This window comes from Lampetra fluviatilis, chromosome 57, assembly GCF_964198595.1.
Source record: "Lampetra fluviatilis chromosome 57, kcLamFluv1.1, whole genome shotgun sequence".
Taxonomy (NCBI): Eukaryota; Metazoa; Chordata; class Hyperoartia; order Petromyzontiformes; family Petromyzontidae; genus Lampetra; species Lampetra fluviatilis.
In genome coordinates, this window is record NC_136331.1 from 8,155,226 (window position 1) to 8,173,020 (window position 17,795).

A 17,795-nucleotide genomic window follows, 5' to 3' on the forward strand; every position below is an offset into this window, starting at 1 on the left:
TATGGTCCTTCAGGGGGTTCGCAAGTTGTGTTGGGAGTTTTTTTCCCAGCAGTGGTTTGTATTTATGAGATTCTCTGGGCAGTTTACAGTTATAGAGAGTTGAGTGGTTTTACCGCTTATCCATGGCGGATCTTCAATTGTCGCCTTTTCTGAGCATTTTTGTGGGGTCCTTTTTTTATGAAAGTTCACTACATTTAAAACCCTGTAGCTAGGAGGGGGATACACATAGTATGCATTAGCTATTGTGAATTGTGGATTTGCATAATATAGATGCCAGATTTGTGTGTTTTTACATTCATCTAGTTATTCTTTGTAGATAAGGACATTGTTAAGAGTAGTTTGGGGTATTTAACTTCCCTGTCCCTGAACATATTTCCATATCTCCTATTTCCTGTCACAGAATACACTTTCCTGATTCGTTGCTATAGGTAGGTTATAAACTGTATTAATCTCTGCCAAACGCTCACAGAACTGACAACTCCTGGTGTAGTCTGCAAGGCTGGTGTCTTAAACTAATCACCAATTCTGTTCTCACTCTAGTGCTCACACACAGCAACTATTTGCAAGTTGTGTTAGGAGATTTGTTCCGAACAGTGGTTTGTATTCACTGGCTCCTCTTGTCGCTGTTAAGTTATAGAGAGTTGCGTCGTTTCGCTGCTTAACCGTCAGACTGTTAAAATTGTCTCCGTTTCTGAGCATTTGTGCGAGGTCCTAAGTTCACCACATTTATGTTCCTATAGCTAGGGGGGACGGGCACGCAATTGTGAATGGTGGATTTGCATAATATAAATGCCAGCTTTGTGTTTTTTGTTTCTTAATCCATTTTTTGTAGATGAAGACATTGTTATGAGTACAATGGGATATTAAACTTCCCTGTCCCTGAACATATTTGCATAACCCCTATTTCCTGCCACAATACACTTTCCTGATTGGTTGCTGCAAGCAGGCATTCAACTATAAGTGTCTGCCCAACGCTCACAGAGCTGACAACTCCTGCTGTAGTCTGCAAGGCTGGTGTCTTATACTAATAACCGATTCTGTTCGCACTCTAGTGCTCAAAGTAAATCTTCGCAAAGTTGCATTGGGGGTTTTGTTACCTGCAGCGGTTTGTATGTATTGTATTTACAATACAATTGTATTGATCGCTGTAGAGTTATAGAGAGTTGCGTGGTTTCTCTGCTTATCCATGGGGCTGTTCAAATTGTCGCCATTTCTGAGCATTTCAACGGCACTTTTATGTGAGTTCCTTTTTATTAAAGTTCACGAAATGTATATAATCGATACAGTGCGCAAGTACATATTTTGCATATTTGTATATTTAGTTTTACCCTCTTATGCAGTAACATGTATATGTATGTTCAACTTCTTTCGCACCATACATAGGCAACCGTGCTAATGAGAGGTGTGGGGGAAGGACAACAAAGTTGAATGAAGTTCAATTTGTTCGACCGTTAAGAATAATCAGATATAAACAGTAATCGTTATATGCGGTGACTGTCTACCACCAATAAAATGTGATAGGCCTACCACCGACTGGGGATCGCCAACAGAATCATGATGTGCTTTGCTTGTGGGGTTTGAATCTGGGTGATGCTGATGCCTTGTGCTTCCAGGTGCCGGTGTTGTGAGGACAGCAGTGTGCTTCTCAGCAGAGGATTGCAGTGAGATTTCACAAAAGAAATGGTCCGAGGAGCTGCCACACTCATGCCTTGAAATCAAACAGAAGACAAAAACAGAGCGAGGTGAGGCTAGATGCTTCACACAATGCTTCAATGGAGATCTACCTCCTAACTAAGCTGACACACCGATATCGGGGATCCGACTCCAACCTTTTAGCCCAGGGGTCGGCAACCTACGGCATCTTTGGCTGCCCCCATCTCCCCGCATCTCGCTTCTCCGAACAAAATAGCTTGCAATTGCGAGTTTGCATGTCAAGGAAATGTTTTTTTTCACTTCATGGAAGCTGGTTAGCAAGTACGGGTGTTCGTAAGTCGGGCATTCGTTAGTCGAGGACTGCTTGTAGAGCTCAGTGGGCCTTACTTGGTAAAATAAAAAAAGTTGTAGTATTCATAGCTTATTTATAGTCATATTTTGTCATTTGCTGTATACCTGCTGTGGTTGTGTAAAAGTCGCTCTGGGTGCGATGCGGCTCTCGAACTATTTTGGTCAAAGACAAAAAAAATAATCTATCCTCATACTTTGAACGGTTGCCGACTCCTGGTCAAGCCTCAACACTGACGCCCATTGTCCAACTACCAACTGGCACGTTCCCCCACTTCCTGCCGCTCGTCCCCTACCGCCTCAGCCCTCCCTTGGATCCCGGACCCCTCATCTGGGGTGTTGGTGGATTGCAGGGCACGCTAGGGGATGTAGGTGGGGTCTGTTCATGGCTGTGATGCCACGAAACCATGCTCTCGATTTCTACCACGTGATGCACCCCCTTTCACCCAGTGACCCAGCCACCAATTCAGAGCAACTGATTGGGCCATGCCACCTGCAGTAGGCCCCCCTCTCAACCTCATAGCACTGCACACTATACCAAAATACACATTTACCTACATAATTGGTTTGATAATTGGATTGGGTATCACGAGTGCTCTGTTAATGGAAAGAAAGTGCACTGAGAAACCCACATTTGGTCCAAATGCACACATAACCCATTTGTTGAATCTGTTCCCTTTGCTCACGAAAGATGGGCTATACTTGCTGCAGACGAAGAGCGGGCAGTCCTACCAGGCGTTCTGCGACATGAACACCAACGGAGGGGGCTGGACCCTGGTCGCCAGCGTTCACGAGAACAACATCGCGGCCAAGTGCGCCACGGGAGACCGCTGGACCAGCCAGCAGGGCAGCAACTCGTCAGCTCTATTCGTAGACGGGGATAAAAACTGGGCCAACCTCAACACGTTTGGTGTGCCCGAGTCGGCCACTGATGACGACTACAAGGTTTGCCTGCAATGCAATTGCACCTCCTCCACTTGGACCCACACATTAGAGCAGGGGTTATACAATTTCACCAACTCACAACCTTCCTGAGGCAGCCAGATCGGTTTCTGTGACCCATACCTAGTGGAATAGTGCGTGAAAAATCTGATGGCTGGTGATTTCTAAGTCAGAGCAGGCATAAGTACAAATTTGTACCAAAAAAGGATGATTCAACACATTAAAGCAGTCATGTAAACAACAACAACAACGGTGTGCATCAGTGGTGCCTACCTTTGTATGAAGGTGTTAAGATTGCAGCTCACTTTGTGATAGTATTAAAGTGCAGCTTGCACACAGACACAGAGACAACACAGACATGGAGACAGCTACTGAGACACACAGACACGGAGACACAAACACAGAAACCCTTACAGACACACACAGTAACGATATATTTAAATCTTGATTTAAAGCTTTCGTGACTGCAGGAATCCATACTCTTTGGTTATTTCGTTAAAGTCACGTAGATAGCAAAAAATAATAGATCACGACGTTTCGATCGCAACACAAGCAACCGTCATCAGGTGTGAAACAAACACAGCAGGAGGACTGCTGACGTAGGAGAATACATTCACACAAAGACCCCCATCCAGCCTTAACATACTTTTGGGGAAACAGTTGTTAGTGAGGACCTATGAATGCCGGCACGGCACACGAGAGGGTTGGGTGACCAGCACCACTCCCGGCCGCATTTGTGTCCCAAGTGGCTATGTTCACACACTGCACCAGGTACTCACACACAGACACGGAGACACAGACACAGGGAGACGCACTCAGAGACTTGCATATAAATACAGAGACTTTCACGCAGACACAAATACACTCACGTGGTGGGGCAAATTATGTTCTGCGATTTTAGTAACGCCTCTTGATTTCCTTGTTTTCAAGAAAATAGGTATAAGAGATTGTGAATTCTCTAATCTACAATGCATTCTCACCCACTCATCTGGGGCCCACAATGAGTTATTGGCTCAGTGCGTCGCAAACTTGGTCTCTTAAATGGCCAACGTCAGAGGCACCGTTGTCAGGGCTGCCGTGGCGGCAGAGGCCACACGCCATGCTCCTTCCCCCTACCTGGGTACCTTCACTGCAAACTACACATAGTAGTCCCCTGACCCTACCTCTCTCACTCCCACCCCCACTCCCATTCTTATCTTCACTCACTCCCATCCATCGTGTCATCCCTTTTATTCCTCTGCCTCCCATCGCCATCAATCCATTCCCTACAATCTCATCAATGTTTTCCCCATACCCCCCACCAACCTCTTCTCTCCCCCTCCCTGCTCCCCTCCCCGCGCCTCCCCCACTTCAAACGTGGTCTCTAGAATTCACGCTCTGTTTGTAATACAACTGCTGCCACTCTGGATGCCTTCTTCTCCCCACACCTTGACGCCCTGGTTTCACTAAAACTTGCTACCATCAACACTGCAACCCCTGCTGTTCTCTCCTCTTTATGCTCTTTATTTATTCACTCTCCCCAGACTGCTGGGAAGAAAGGTGGTGGTGTTGGTCTTTTCATCTCTTCTCTCTGGTCTCATTCCCCTCCTCTCTTTCATTTGCTCTTTCGAGTTGCAACCCTCTTTTTTTCCTGTCCTCATTCCATCTCATTCTTTAAAATGTATTGCCGACCAGGTCTCCCTGCATCCTTCTTCGACCATATCGACTGCCTTTTTGCCTCTATTTACCCTCTTCCTCCCATCCCCTCATTCTCCCAGATAACTTCCAGCTCCACCTCAATTTGCCCTAAATCTACACAGTTTTCCTCCCTCTAAGAGGCTCCTTTAATCTATGCCTTCTTCCACCCCCACCCCATCCATATGTAGTGACACAGTTTGGAGACAGTAGTTATTGGAGGCACCTTCTTTATTCCACCCACAATGGGGACGACACACACCCTACGTGGGTGTACACTACATATATATATATATATCTCATAGAACTGTCTATCGTGGGCAGCACTCTCTAGCTAGAACAGTTGGCAGGCTGTCTAGCTAGCAGTGTCCAGTGTTGGTGAAGACGGTGGCGACGACGGTGGTGAGGGAATCTGCTTCCAGCAACAGCCCCGAGCTCTCGCTGAGGGCCCCCTCTTTTATCCTCCCGGAGTGGCCTTGCTCCGCCCTGGCCATACCCCCCTTCTGGAACCTACTGGCAGGTTCCCAGGGCTTCCAGATGGGCCCCTCCATGAACTCTGCCTTAGTTGTCTTCTCCCCGTGTATGCTGTCGCCTGTTGACATGTGTACTGTTGTACACTGCAGTTACCACTTTCAGTCAGCAGTCGGCACTATTACTCTACACATATATCTGACAACACTTTGGAGTTCTTCTATTGCACTGCTTCCCTCATCACCACTGATCTCTGCTCTCCTAATCACTGTCTCTTCACTCTGACCATCATGTCACCATCCAACCTATCGCTTCTCTCCCACCTCTGAAGAAGAAGACCTCCGATTAGCGCAGTTAGCTATGTACGGTGAGAAAGAGATTCAACATACATATACAGTATGTATATATATACAGTTCGCAAATGTCCAACGTGTCGTGCTCTGGATCTCCCAAACCCAAATGATACTTGGGAGAAAAACATACAAACAATTGTGTAAAGTCTGCTAATATAGATAAGAAATATGTGTCAATGTTTTTATTTTATTCTATGTGAAGGAACTGAAACAAGCAACACATGTCAATGAGTAAATTCTCGTGTCTGCCCCCTCGTTGCACTCAGTTAAGTGGTTCATCATAGCTCTGCTGCCTGTGTGTTTAATTTATTCAGAACCCGGGATATTACGATCTGGAAGCAAATGACATAGCAGTGTGGCATGTTCCCAATGGGACTCCTCTGCCTGCGTGGAAGACATCATCGCTCTTCCGCTACCACACGGAGTCGAAGTTTCTGAGTGCCTTTGGAGGAAGCTTTTACTCCTTTTTCAAGGTAGAGTCCTTTGTCTGACTTGTCATTGTGATTCATGAGGTTGAAAACTTCATATCAAAATTGTAGTGTGATGTTATATGTCTTTGACCAAACCACCTTGAAGGCACCGAAATTATCAGATCTCAGTAGCTAATTAGGGTTGTGCTTGCATAGTGATTGAATGAGTGACCAGCAATATTTAATTTAATGGATATATTTTCTGGAGCTCAGCCCCAGATAGCTCTGGTAGAAATTAATACCCATTGACCAGTAGGAACAGGTTGTTATCGCGCCTTCAGGACTTTACAGTGGATAGCAATGGACAGTGGAGCAATGTATGTTCCTATGTATGTCTATGCCTCCATAGATATGCTCCCTACCTCCACCAATCTGCACTTGTCCAAAGTGCTGATGTATGGCCAAGTAACCCCGATGACCCACAAAGGTGTAGGTAGACCTTAATCTAGCAGTGATTTGACGAAAAGGAAACCCCATACATGATATGGGTGATCTTAATGGGAGCGTACACATTAATACACATGAAAAAACACATTTTAAGTGGCGCAACACTGTTCGGTTGTTTTCAAGTAAATATTGATTGATGGTTCTCCTTTTGTTGGCAGACGTTCTTCCCGTTAACGTACAATTCCGGAAGCTGTCCTACCAATAACGGGCCTGCCTACCCCATTGTTTATGACTATGGAAGTGACGCAGTCATCAATTATTTCAGCTGCCCTAACTGTTTGAGTAAGTATTGCTTATACTGGTACTTAATCTGCGATGCGGTATGATTAACAGATTGTCAGAGTTATACAAAACATGCCAATTCGTTACTAGTACAGCACACCAGTGTGTTGGAGAATAAAGCCACAACATTTACAATTCGAGTACGATGTTTTGCCAGTAATTATAACTGGCATCATCAGGTGACAGCCAGATTTGTGGAGAAATCCTCCGGTTTCCTTCTGAAATAGAGCGGTCGATGTGATGTCGTCAGTTGTAAGCCAATCAGGTCCAAATGACAGAGGGGTGCGCAGGGGGGTGGTTAATGAATGCATATACATTTCAATGAATATATATGGTAATCAACACACATTATACATGCACATTATGCATGTACATCTTGCCGTTTCTTTGTGTACACGGAAATTGCAGTACTTGTCTGTTCACAGATAATCACTATCGACGTATGGTAACCTGTATAGGCATGCAGTTAAACAGTGTATGACTTGACGATTCGCCTCTAAGCAGCACTACCCATGTAGCTATCCTCTCTATTATGGATAGAGAGAGAATTATGGGTAATTAGGAATAATATTGGTCGCGAAAGCCTACGTGTTAGGCAAGCTACATGTGGGTTAAAAGGGGTGGAGGCATTCATATTACCGACGTTCAACATAGCCGTCAACCCATACGGGTTTACCCGGTATTCTCGTACAGGGAATTTATTTCTTAGGCCCATACGGTGTACATCCGTTTCAATACGGGCACATTTTTTTGTCTATTTGTTTCTGTTTCTCCCTTGCTATGGGACTTTGTAGGATGAACGTTGAGATTAATAAGGGCACGGGGTGACCAATAAGGTCTGAATTGGTCTGTAATGAGGTAGGGGCACTGATAAGGGGTTGACAGGTTTGATTTTGGGTCAAAATGAGGGTGGAGCTACGGCTGTGCTCAGTGGCTGTTCGCGGTTTTATTTATTTATCATGAAAGAGTTTAATTGTAAACAAAACGTATCCTGAGTGTAATCATATTTGACTACGCTAGTTAGGTGCCGAATTAGGAAATAGGTTGTAGTTTGCAAATAAAATTTAAAATAAAGGTTATTTTACGGCACCCGCAATTCCTAATGCGACGGATAAAGCGAGGGCACTTTGTTGGTGAAGTTCCCCACGAATCGCAACTTTGCAACTAACCTCTCTGATCGCTGTGGTTCCCCGATCTACCTGTTGCCCAATTGGATCCCCCCACCCATTGTGGACGATTGTAGGATAACCTTTTCTGCATTGAGGGCCCTTCGTTGTTGGCCTCTTCACCAAGTCTCATGAGACTGGCACGGTGCCCAACAGTTTTCTTTACGATGGCTGCAGTCACCCCACTCTTGAACAAAGCGAGGTTTAAAAAAAAATCAATATCCTAAAGCTGTGTAAAAGTGAGCGGCGCTGACAATAAAGTCGTACCCAGCTCACCGTGTGGCCCATTTGAGCCTTCCATAAATACCAGTTGCTTCAATGTTAATGACAACTGAAGTTGACAATGAGACCATTTTCCACAGGTGGAACGGCAACAGGGTTTGTGCAATTCAGAGTGTTTAACATCGAGAGAGCCCCATTTGCCATCTGCTCTGGGTTGAAGGTCGTCTCCAACTGTAACACTGAACACGTGAGTACTTCAATACTTGCTATCGAGCACGCTGCTACACCGATGGCAGCACAGACCAGTGCATACAAATACAGTAAACACTAGATCATGGGACCTTTTTGCCAAAATCAAAGCATGAAAAATAAGAAAGATACCTTTTGCAAGGAATCGAGTCTGTATTAACCACACGTACATGTGGTGAGCATGCAAACAAACATGCTCTGATAATATATGCATTGTCTTTTAAACAGATTGGCCGATACCAATCAGTTTCTAAGACCACAAGTACACGTGGTTGATGCAGACTTGATTAGTTGCAATATATATTTATTTGCTGTGTTAACATCTTAAACACGTGTTTTCTTGGCAGAAAGGGTAAAACCTATTCTTATTTTTCATATATTGCTCCTACATCTATGTTCCCCACCTTTACCAACCCACACTGACCAGCTTAAAAATATTGTGAAATCATCCCGACGGCCCACGTGGTATGAGGAGGCTTGTATCCAGCAGTGGCATGAAACAAGGGTTGCACATGGACATTTATATCAATCACAAGGCATGAGACCCATAGCGAATGAACTGTGATTTGAATTGTTTTCCAATGTATGATACGCACCGCAAACATTCACCGTTAGATCGTATTAATTCCAAGGCGGGATGAAGTTCTTCCCAAGTCGTCGCCATCTATTGACCGTTTTGGGATGTGATGTGACGTCATCGTCGCGCTTGTGCCAGAAAAGAATGCACTTTTAAGCATTGAAGGTTTTCTGGCGAGGAGTCACGAGACAGACACAGGTCTCTCCAGTGTTGCTGCTTGTTCGGAGTGGAGAGACCAAGTACTACGAAAGCACTTGGAAATGGCAACATCATCACCCCTCGCACTTTCCTGTGTTTTCGCCAGCCAGCCCAGGCCTCCCGGCTTACTGGAGCTGGCTTCTCATTATTGCTGGGGACGTCGAATTGAATTCCAGGCCCGTTTTTCCCTTGTGGCGGCTGCGGCAAGAACGTCAATGCAAATTCTATCCAACGCAACGGTTGTCAAGCTTGGTACCACAAACGCTGCACTAATTTAGCCCACATCGCCAGTTCAAATTCCGGCTGGTTCTGCAAATGTTGCTCATCATCCACTCCAACAACTCCACCTTGCACAACCACACTAGCACCACCACCTCATCCAATGCAACCACCGTTTCAACCACAACAAAACGTCCACAACAAAAACGACTAAAAAATCCTTCAACTAAACATCAACGGTATCAACAACAAATCTCTTGAACTCAGCACCTTCCTGCAACAAAACTCCATTAATATAGCCGCCATCCAAGAAACAAAATCTAAATCCACTTCTCGCCCACCCAACTTTCAAAATTTCACTTTCCTCCGTCGAGACTGACCAACAGCTGGTGGCGGTCGAGCTTTCCTCATCCATAACAGCATTCAATTTGAAGAAAATAAAATCTCAATGCCTCCTTCTGATATTACCACAGAAGTCTTAAGCATCCGTATCAAATCCCATCTAGGCCCACTCACTATAATCAACGTCTGCATCCCACCGACCAGTTCTTGCCCTCGCAACTATCAGTTCAATATAAATCGACTTTTACCAAACAACGACTCAATTGTTATTGGGGATTTCAACGCCCACAACAAACTTTGGTACTCTTCCCTTTCAGATGCACGTGGCGACCTCATTGCAGGTATCTTCAACGGCTCCCCCTATGGGATACTCAATGAAAAGATGCAAACCAGAGTTCCGTCACCTGGCCCTTCATCCTCACCAGTTATCTCAATAGCGTCAGGACACTTCCTTTCATCAATCGACTGGCAAGTCTTTACGGCCCTTGGATCCGACCACCTACCTATTGTGTTGATCCTCAATGCCGCCAGGCCTTCACAAACTCCTAAAAACCGCTTGTATTACAAGGTGAAAAAAAGCCAACTGGCGACTTTTTACTTCAGAATCAGAAGCATTATTCGCCGACAACATCAACCATATCCACACATCCGCACATAACTCTGAAAAGATTTTCAAACACATCATCGCAACTACCACCAAGCACACCATCCCGGCGGGTTGCTACAAGCAACACCTTCCCTGCCTCCCTAAAGAAGCCTCAATGCTAAAAAACCAACGAAACACTATTAGGACAAAAAATCCTACTTCACTACAATTCCCAGCCTTCAATATTGAAATCACAAAGCTAATCAATCAAGCCAAAACAGAACGCTGGCACGAGTTTGTTGAATCTTGTGACTACTGCCAAAATTCATCAAAACTTTGGAAGACCATCAAAGCCTGAGACGGACACTCCAAACCGCCACCCAATTGCGCAATCAATTTCAACAACAAACCCGACATAAACAACAATGACATCACCAACCACTTCAACAAACTTTTTTCATTAGTCGTCCCACACTCTTCCAATGAATCCACCCGTCAAAAAAACGCTCAAATCAAGGAACTGCCCCTAAACGACGCCCCCCAATTTAGCCTTGAAGAGGTGAAACTAGTTATCAAAAAACCCACAAATTATTCCGCAATTGGCCCCGATGGCATAGCTATGACAAACACCTCGGCCCCCTTGACATAACGTTTCTCGCCTCCACCATTAACGCCTCACTCCAGTGCAACCTCATTCTGGCCATCTGGAAATCATGGACAATCATCCCACTTTCAAAACCCGGCAAAGACCTAAATCAAGCAACGTCCTAGAGGCCGATTTCCCTACTTTGCCCATCAATTATAATTTAAGAGGCCCTCATCCTTCTAATCATCACCACCAACCGACCTCCATCATCTCACCAACATGGCTTTCGCCCTGCACACTCAACAACAACATCTCTTCTCAACCTAACCACCCAAATTACCAACGGTTTCAACGAGAAAAAGCCTCCATCCCACACTATCGTCGCCTCCCTTGACCTTACAATAGCTTTCGACACCGTTAACCACCTCACGCTCATCAACATTATCCAGGGTTCTACGCTACCATCAGGCCTTGTTTGCTGGCTTACAAATTATCTAATGGGCCACCAATCATGCACTCTCTTTCGTGATATTCAATCCTCCTCACGTAACATTCATGCAGGAGTACCACAAGGTTCCATAATATCCCCAGTGCTGTTCAACACCTACCTCCACGATCTACCAACTCCTCCAAAAGGAGAACAAGTAGTCAGCTATGCCGACGACATCACAGTTTACACTTCTAATCAAAATATACCCAAAATGGAAAACTCCATCAACTCCTATCTAAAACGGCTCAGCACTTTCCTAGCCAAGAGATCGCTTCAACTCTCAACATCCAAATCAACAGTCACCCTTTCACACCTGATCCGCATCAAGCCAACTTACATGCCAACGTCATAATAAACAACCAATGCCCTCCCACTAGCAAAAACCCCCAAAATTCTATGTGTAACTTTTGACACCATGTTCAGCTTCACTCAACACGGCAGAGACGTCCATGCAAAAGTTAACAGAGAAAATAACATCTTACTAGCTTTAGCCGGCACATCTTGGGGTCAACAAAAGGAGACTTACTCCTAACCTACAAATCCATTGGACGTCCCAACATCAATTATGCCAGTCCCATTTGGTGCCCAAACTTCTCCTCTACAGGTTATCCCCCTTCCAACCCAGCTTAAATAGACACTCCAAGCGTGGTGGTGTTTTCTTTTAGACGCTGTCGCCTCGACAGACCTGTCTTCACCTGAGGACGGCTACTTGTGTTGTGGCCGAAACGTCGTGAGAATTATTTTATTATGTTTTATTTGTATTGTTTTATTATTTCCATTCTACGTGGCTTTACCGAAAGAACCAAGAAGAGGTTATCAATACTCCAACCCGCCCAAAACCAAGCACTTCGCCTAACCACAGGATGCCACCTCATGGCGCCCATTGACCATCTCTAACAAGAAACCAAAGTTCTTCCGATTCAAGAACACTGCAAGCTTCTCACCGATCAATATCTGGCTTCGTGCCACTCGACGACGCATCCTTGCACAAAGCTACTCAAAGCCCCTGCACCTGCTAGGAAAATGAAATCCACCTTGCTTTCCTTCAGCTCTGCCAACGTGCAATCTACTTTTAATGCTCTTCCACCAAATAGCACCACCAAATCAATTTTGAACCACTTGTACACCGCTGCCACCATGCACTGCCTGAACGCCTACAAGCCCCCAATGTCGTGCTAGGGGGTTTGCCCCCACCCATATCGGACGACTAAAAATCTCGCACAAAACTGGCTCAACTCCGTTCAGGTTACTGCTCCATGCTAGCAAATTACCAAAACCGAATCGACCCAAACGCCCCAAACTGCTGTCCTTTGTGCCAAGCAACGCCAGAAGACGTCTCCCATTTTCTCAGTTGCCCAAAACGCGGACCAAACATGTAATCGATTGATCTCTGGCTAAACCCTTCCAAAGTGGCCACACAACGCCACCTATGAACAGAAAGTGCGAGAAAACCAACGGACACAGATATTATGGGCAAATCGACCGAGATAGACGACTGATAATATTTACCACCTGTGCTCCCCACCGATGATTTGCTCGTTTCTCTTTCGCATCACGCCTTCATTGTTGTTGAAGAGCGACTTGTTTCCAACTGCCCAGTAGCATCCCTCATGGGCCTCATCCACACACAGAGGCTGGTCTTGATTCCGCCGGTGCCAGTCATCGGCAAGTCCAGTCAGCTCCACATCTTGATCCACATCAGCCTTTCTCCGCTCTAGCCCATGTGATGCCCGAGCACATGCCCACTCAAGTAAATGGCAATATCTGTGTGTGCAGTTCTGTGTAGGCGGTGGCGGCTACGTGCCTGAGGAAGCTCCGAGGCAGTGCGGTGACTTTGGTGCCTTCGACTGGAACGGCTACGGGACAAGTGTGCAATGGAGCGCATCAAAGAAGCTGCTGGAATCCGCCGTCCTCATCTACTACCGTTAATCTGCCACGTGAAAAGCGCCCCGTGAGCAGCTAAAGTGAATTTATTTACAAAAAAATTACAGACATAAGCTTAGTCCTAGGGTAGGAGCAGGGAACCTCCCTGACTGGCGGGCCGAATGCTGCTTACGACTCAATTTCATACGGCCCACAATCGCATGACCCAACGATATTTATCCATTACTGATAGAACCTGATTAATACTGAGGGTGAGATAATAATTAGAATCATCATATGCGCCATCAGCTTCGAAGTGGACGTTCCAGATCCCCTTACATCGTCATTCACAAGACTAGGCCATTGGGTGCCAGTTTTAAGATCCACATTTTCTAATCATGAAACTAATCTTCAACTTACTCCATCGGGATTAAACGTAATCAATCGGCCCCAAACTGGCAGACTAATGCCCGTTTGCAGGCCAGGTTCCGGGTCACTTAGTGCAAACAGGGCCAGCTGCTACTGGTGCAGCCCTGTCGAATGTGTTGAGATGAGATGTGACGTGAAAGGAGGGCGCTATTATAAACAAAAACTAATTAATCATACAGTTACTCTACATTCACTTGTTATACTATATATTCACATGTAGTACTCTATATTCACATGTTGGACTAAAGAGCAGATATCCTTGCATATTCCTACAATACCCTAATATCTCAAGTAACACTTTATCTCACGTTACAGTCCAACTGATATATTCGTTACATTATACATGCTGCACTATTTCTTCAATTAATTTTCCATGTCTACATATTTGAATGCCTAAATAGTATGCCCCGTACAGCATTGGTCAACTTATTCCTGGCCTTAGCCCAGTATCTGTGAATCCCTTAAGGTCAGTGCTCGTCACGAATTTTCAGCAAGGGTGGGGGTGTGTCACTCTCGCTGTTAAGACATCGTCAGTGTGAGCGTGCCGCCACACATTTGAAACCATTGGGGGGTTTGACAGCAGCACGATCATGATGATGGGGGGGGGGTGTCTTCAGGAGCCACAGACTAAAGGTCACCAGGGGCCACTGGTTGGCTCCGTGTGGGCCTTGCAGTGAAGAGCCACTTGCCTAGAGAGAGAGGCAGCAGACGTCCTCCTGTGGTTAGATTGAGGAGGTGCTACTCTGCCTCCAAAGAGTCTAACTAATCCTCTCCAGGTAAATAGGCCTTACAAGCCTTGGAAATTGACCTCGTGGTTAGTTAGCCAATCGAAATCCGGCACCGTTTCTGTCAATGGCCACGTGCTTTCTCACTTCCAAGGGCATCGAAAATCCACGTTTATTTTTGCTTTGAAGACAGACGAAACTTGATTTTTTTAAATGTAGTTCAAAGATAGATTTAAAAAACAGTTACCGCTTTCTGTCAGAAGAGGGAAATGCGTCCCCTTAAATGTTCAATCCTCATCCGCACTTGCTTTTAATCAGCCCAACAATCCACGTGGTAAATTTAAAACCCCTTTAGCTACACCTGTACCATATTCTGCCGAACTGCGTAATGCATACCTGTTAACCCTTTATCAGCACCTACCTTATTGGTCACCCCGTGCCCTTATACATCTCAACGTTCATCCTACAAAGTCCCATCACAAGGGAGGAAAAAAAGTAATAAATACGATTTTTTTGAAACGGCTGTACGCCGTATGAACCTGAAAACTCAATTTCCCTGTACAAGAACACGGGGTAAACCGTGTGGGTTGACAGGTACGGTAATGGGAAAACCCCACGGTGTCTTGCATGCTCCCTGTTAAATGTCTCTCGCCGAGCTAGATGAGAAAATATGTGAAAGCATTTTCTTTTATAAATGTTCACCCTTTGCCTAATGCAAGTCAACAATCTACCCAGGAGTATACCTGTGGACATTCCACGTTGGGCCAACATCAATCGACGTTGGACCCCAACGTTGAATGTCTGAATCTCTCAATTCGGGGGATATATAAACAACGCGCTTTTATTTGTGCCAGGCGATATTAATAGGCAGCTTCATGAACGAACAACTAATTAACGATGCTCCATTTTTTGACGATTCATCTCCTTTTGATTGCGTTGGGTTTGTGGCTTTAGCTATTTGCTGATCATTTCTACTCTTATGCAAAATACAACCGTGCTAATAAAACGCATGCCAATTTCTGTACGTGTACTGACATTTATTGCCGTCGGAGCGACATTTTAAACACTTTCTAATCTCCAGTTGAAAGCATTAATTACATATATTCATTGAAATCTATATTGAAAACTCATTTATTTAGAACGTGTTTTTGTGTTCAGGTTTGTTGGCCTTCCACCGCACCCCTCCAATTACCGCGGTTGGCTACGTACGGTGCAAAAGAAGTTCAACAAACCTAGATTTGAGGGTTGTGGTGTTAGTAACATGGAATGCACAGCCAGCTACCGCTAATGTCTTCTTAAAGTACCATATCATGGAGAGAATACAATGCTAATCACCGCTTTTTAAAGTTGTCGTCGGTATATTTTCACGACAGGAAGTGCCCAATCGTATATGTTGCGGTTTAAAGAATGGCTCGTGGAAGCGTATATCACTGAGCCACCTCTGAGATCCCTGAAAGTGACCTCTGTTTCACTCTGTAGGGGGCAGCACTCACGAGGAACGTGTGATGCTCGCTACGTGACAGTAACACTGACATTTAATCTGCGAGCTGGAGTTTAGCAAAATTAATTAATGGAAGAAGTAAAGTTAATGCGATTCGTTCTTTTTTGTATGCAGATAGACTGAGACGATAAACTCCCTGCCCTTGAGAACCTGGTTTAACCTCAAGTACATGCCACCAGCCTGTATGTGAACTCCAGATCTCAGATGGCGCCAACAACGCACTGACATCCAAAGCCACGCGCTCGACACTTCTTATTACAAATCACTGTTGCAACTATGTCGAAGACAAATAACGTAGAGTGGCTCCGCTTACAAAGGAGCAGACGCTTGAGGATAACAAAAGCCTTTTAATTCACGCACGTTTGATGGCTGGTTACGTAAACGCACCGACACCAACTGCGTGGAACGCTGCCGCGGTCGATTCGGTTACCGCACCGGATTTGCGACTGATCCAGAGGTCGCCAATTCGATCTCAGTTGAAGCGAGTTTCTTGAATCCTCTGGGGCCTCCATCCACCCAAGGGGTAAAACATGGGCACACCGCAGTTAGTCAATCGACCGGGTTCCATGTGGTGGGGGTAAAGTGTGGGTACTCTCACCTACGTTTAATACGTCTGGCCCGCGTGGAAGAGTAGGCCAAGTGCCCTCTATAGCAGCTCTATAGAGAGCTCCCTCTGGTGGAGGGTTCGTCTGCTCAGCAGTGGCGTGACAAAAATTGGCAGTGCTGCGCCTTCATCTAATAACCGTGTAAATAACCAAACCCAATAACATATGTTCATTGGAAGGTATATGTACACGTTAACACTCCCCCCCCCCATGCCTCTGGTCCTCGCACCTGATTGGCTCACAGGTGACGACATCACCTTTTTTTGCTCCATTGAAGACCGAAACAGGAAGAGGATTTGTCCACGACTCTGTGGCCATCGCCTGATGATGCTGGTTGTTGTTGTTGTTGTAATTAGCGGCGAGACGTCACGGTACTTGAAATGTAAATGTTGTGGTGGGTTTACTCTCCCAACACACAACCGGTGTGTTGTGTGGCACATTACGAATGGATCACTCTTTTAATTATGTCCTTGTGCACCAAGTGAGTAAAGTGTGGTTCTGTGAAAGTCCTGATGTGCTGTGCAGTGCATCAATGCATGTGTGTACAGCAGCATGTGATGACTGAGTTGGGCCTGTGGGTGGCTGGCAGGGTTAATGATTAACCGCACGTGTAAACCAGCCACATGGTTAATTGCGACTCAGAAGAAATGCGGTTGTAACACGTGCTGTTGCATTTTACAGGTAAAGGACCCAAAGGTTGTTTTTGATCGTTATATAAATGTTCTAGACTTGTTCTAGACTTTAAGCTTGGCTTTGAATTGTTCGTTTGTGATATATGCAATTAGAGGCGGTTTAGCACTGCATTGTAAAGGGATGACGCACTGTAATTACCTACTGTCATTGTAATTCTCTAACTCTAATACTGTTTAGTCTATAACCATGCCCATGTACCCAGAATATGACTACTTGCAATGCTATTGAGAATAGAACACATGTAAAGTAGTAAGCTGTACAATGGTGATATACAGTACGTATACTGTACACATACAGTAGATATAATGGGTGTAAGATACCGATATAAGTGGATGGTATAGATAGACATACAGCTTAGGATTAAAGGAGTATTCTAATAGTGATGTGCAAATGTGATTGTCAAAGACAAAGATGGTTTATCAGTAGTAGAATTGGGTTTAAGAGAAAACTGTTAATGAATGACCGTGCGGATACACCAGCCACATGGTTAATGGCGACTCGGAAGAATTGCTGTGTGTGACACACGTGCTGTTGCATTTTACAGAGTGACGGTGCTGTTCTTCACAAGATTGCTATTAACCAGAATAAATGTGCTTGCCCTCGATTTGGAGCACCTGCCCACGTCCTTCGAGTGTGCAACAACTTTAATTCTTCCATTAATTTAGCCTAACTCCAGCTCGCAGATTAAATGTCAGCGTTATTGT

The 17,795-nt window shown here is 45.1% G+C and overlaps 1 protein-coding gene across 1 annotated transcript; it reads left to right on the plus strand.

Moving 5' to 3' along the window:
- The first annotated feature begins 1,148 nt into the window (after positions 1–1,148).
- LOC144950313 (intelectin-1b-like) lies at positions 1,149–13,379 on the plus strand. Its single transcript, XM_078880416.1, has 7 exons — positions 1,149–1,238; positions 1,614–1,742; positions 2,693–2,946; positions 5,756–5,914; positions 6,517–6,640; positions 8,169–8,275; positions 13,052–13,379. Exons 1-7 carry the CDS (start codon positions 1,187–1,189, stop codon positions 13,202–13,204), a joined length of 978 nt encoding a protein of 325 aa, XP_078736542.1. The 5' UTR covers positions 1,149–1,186; the 3' UTR covers positions 13,205–13,379.
- The last annotated feature ends 4,416 nt before the right edge of the window (positions 13,380–17,795 follow it).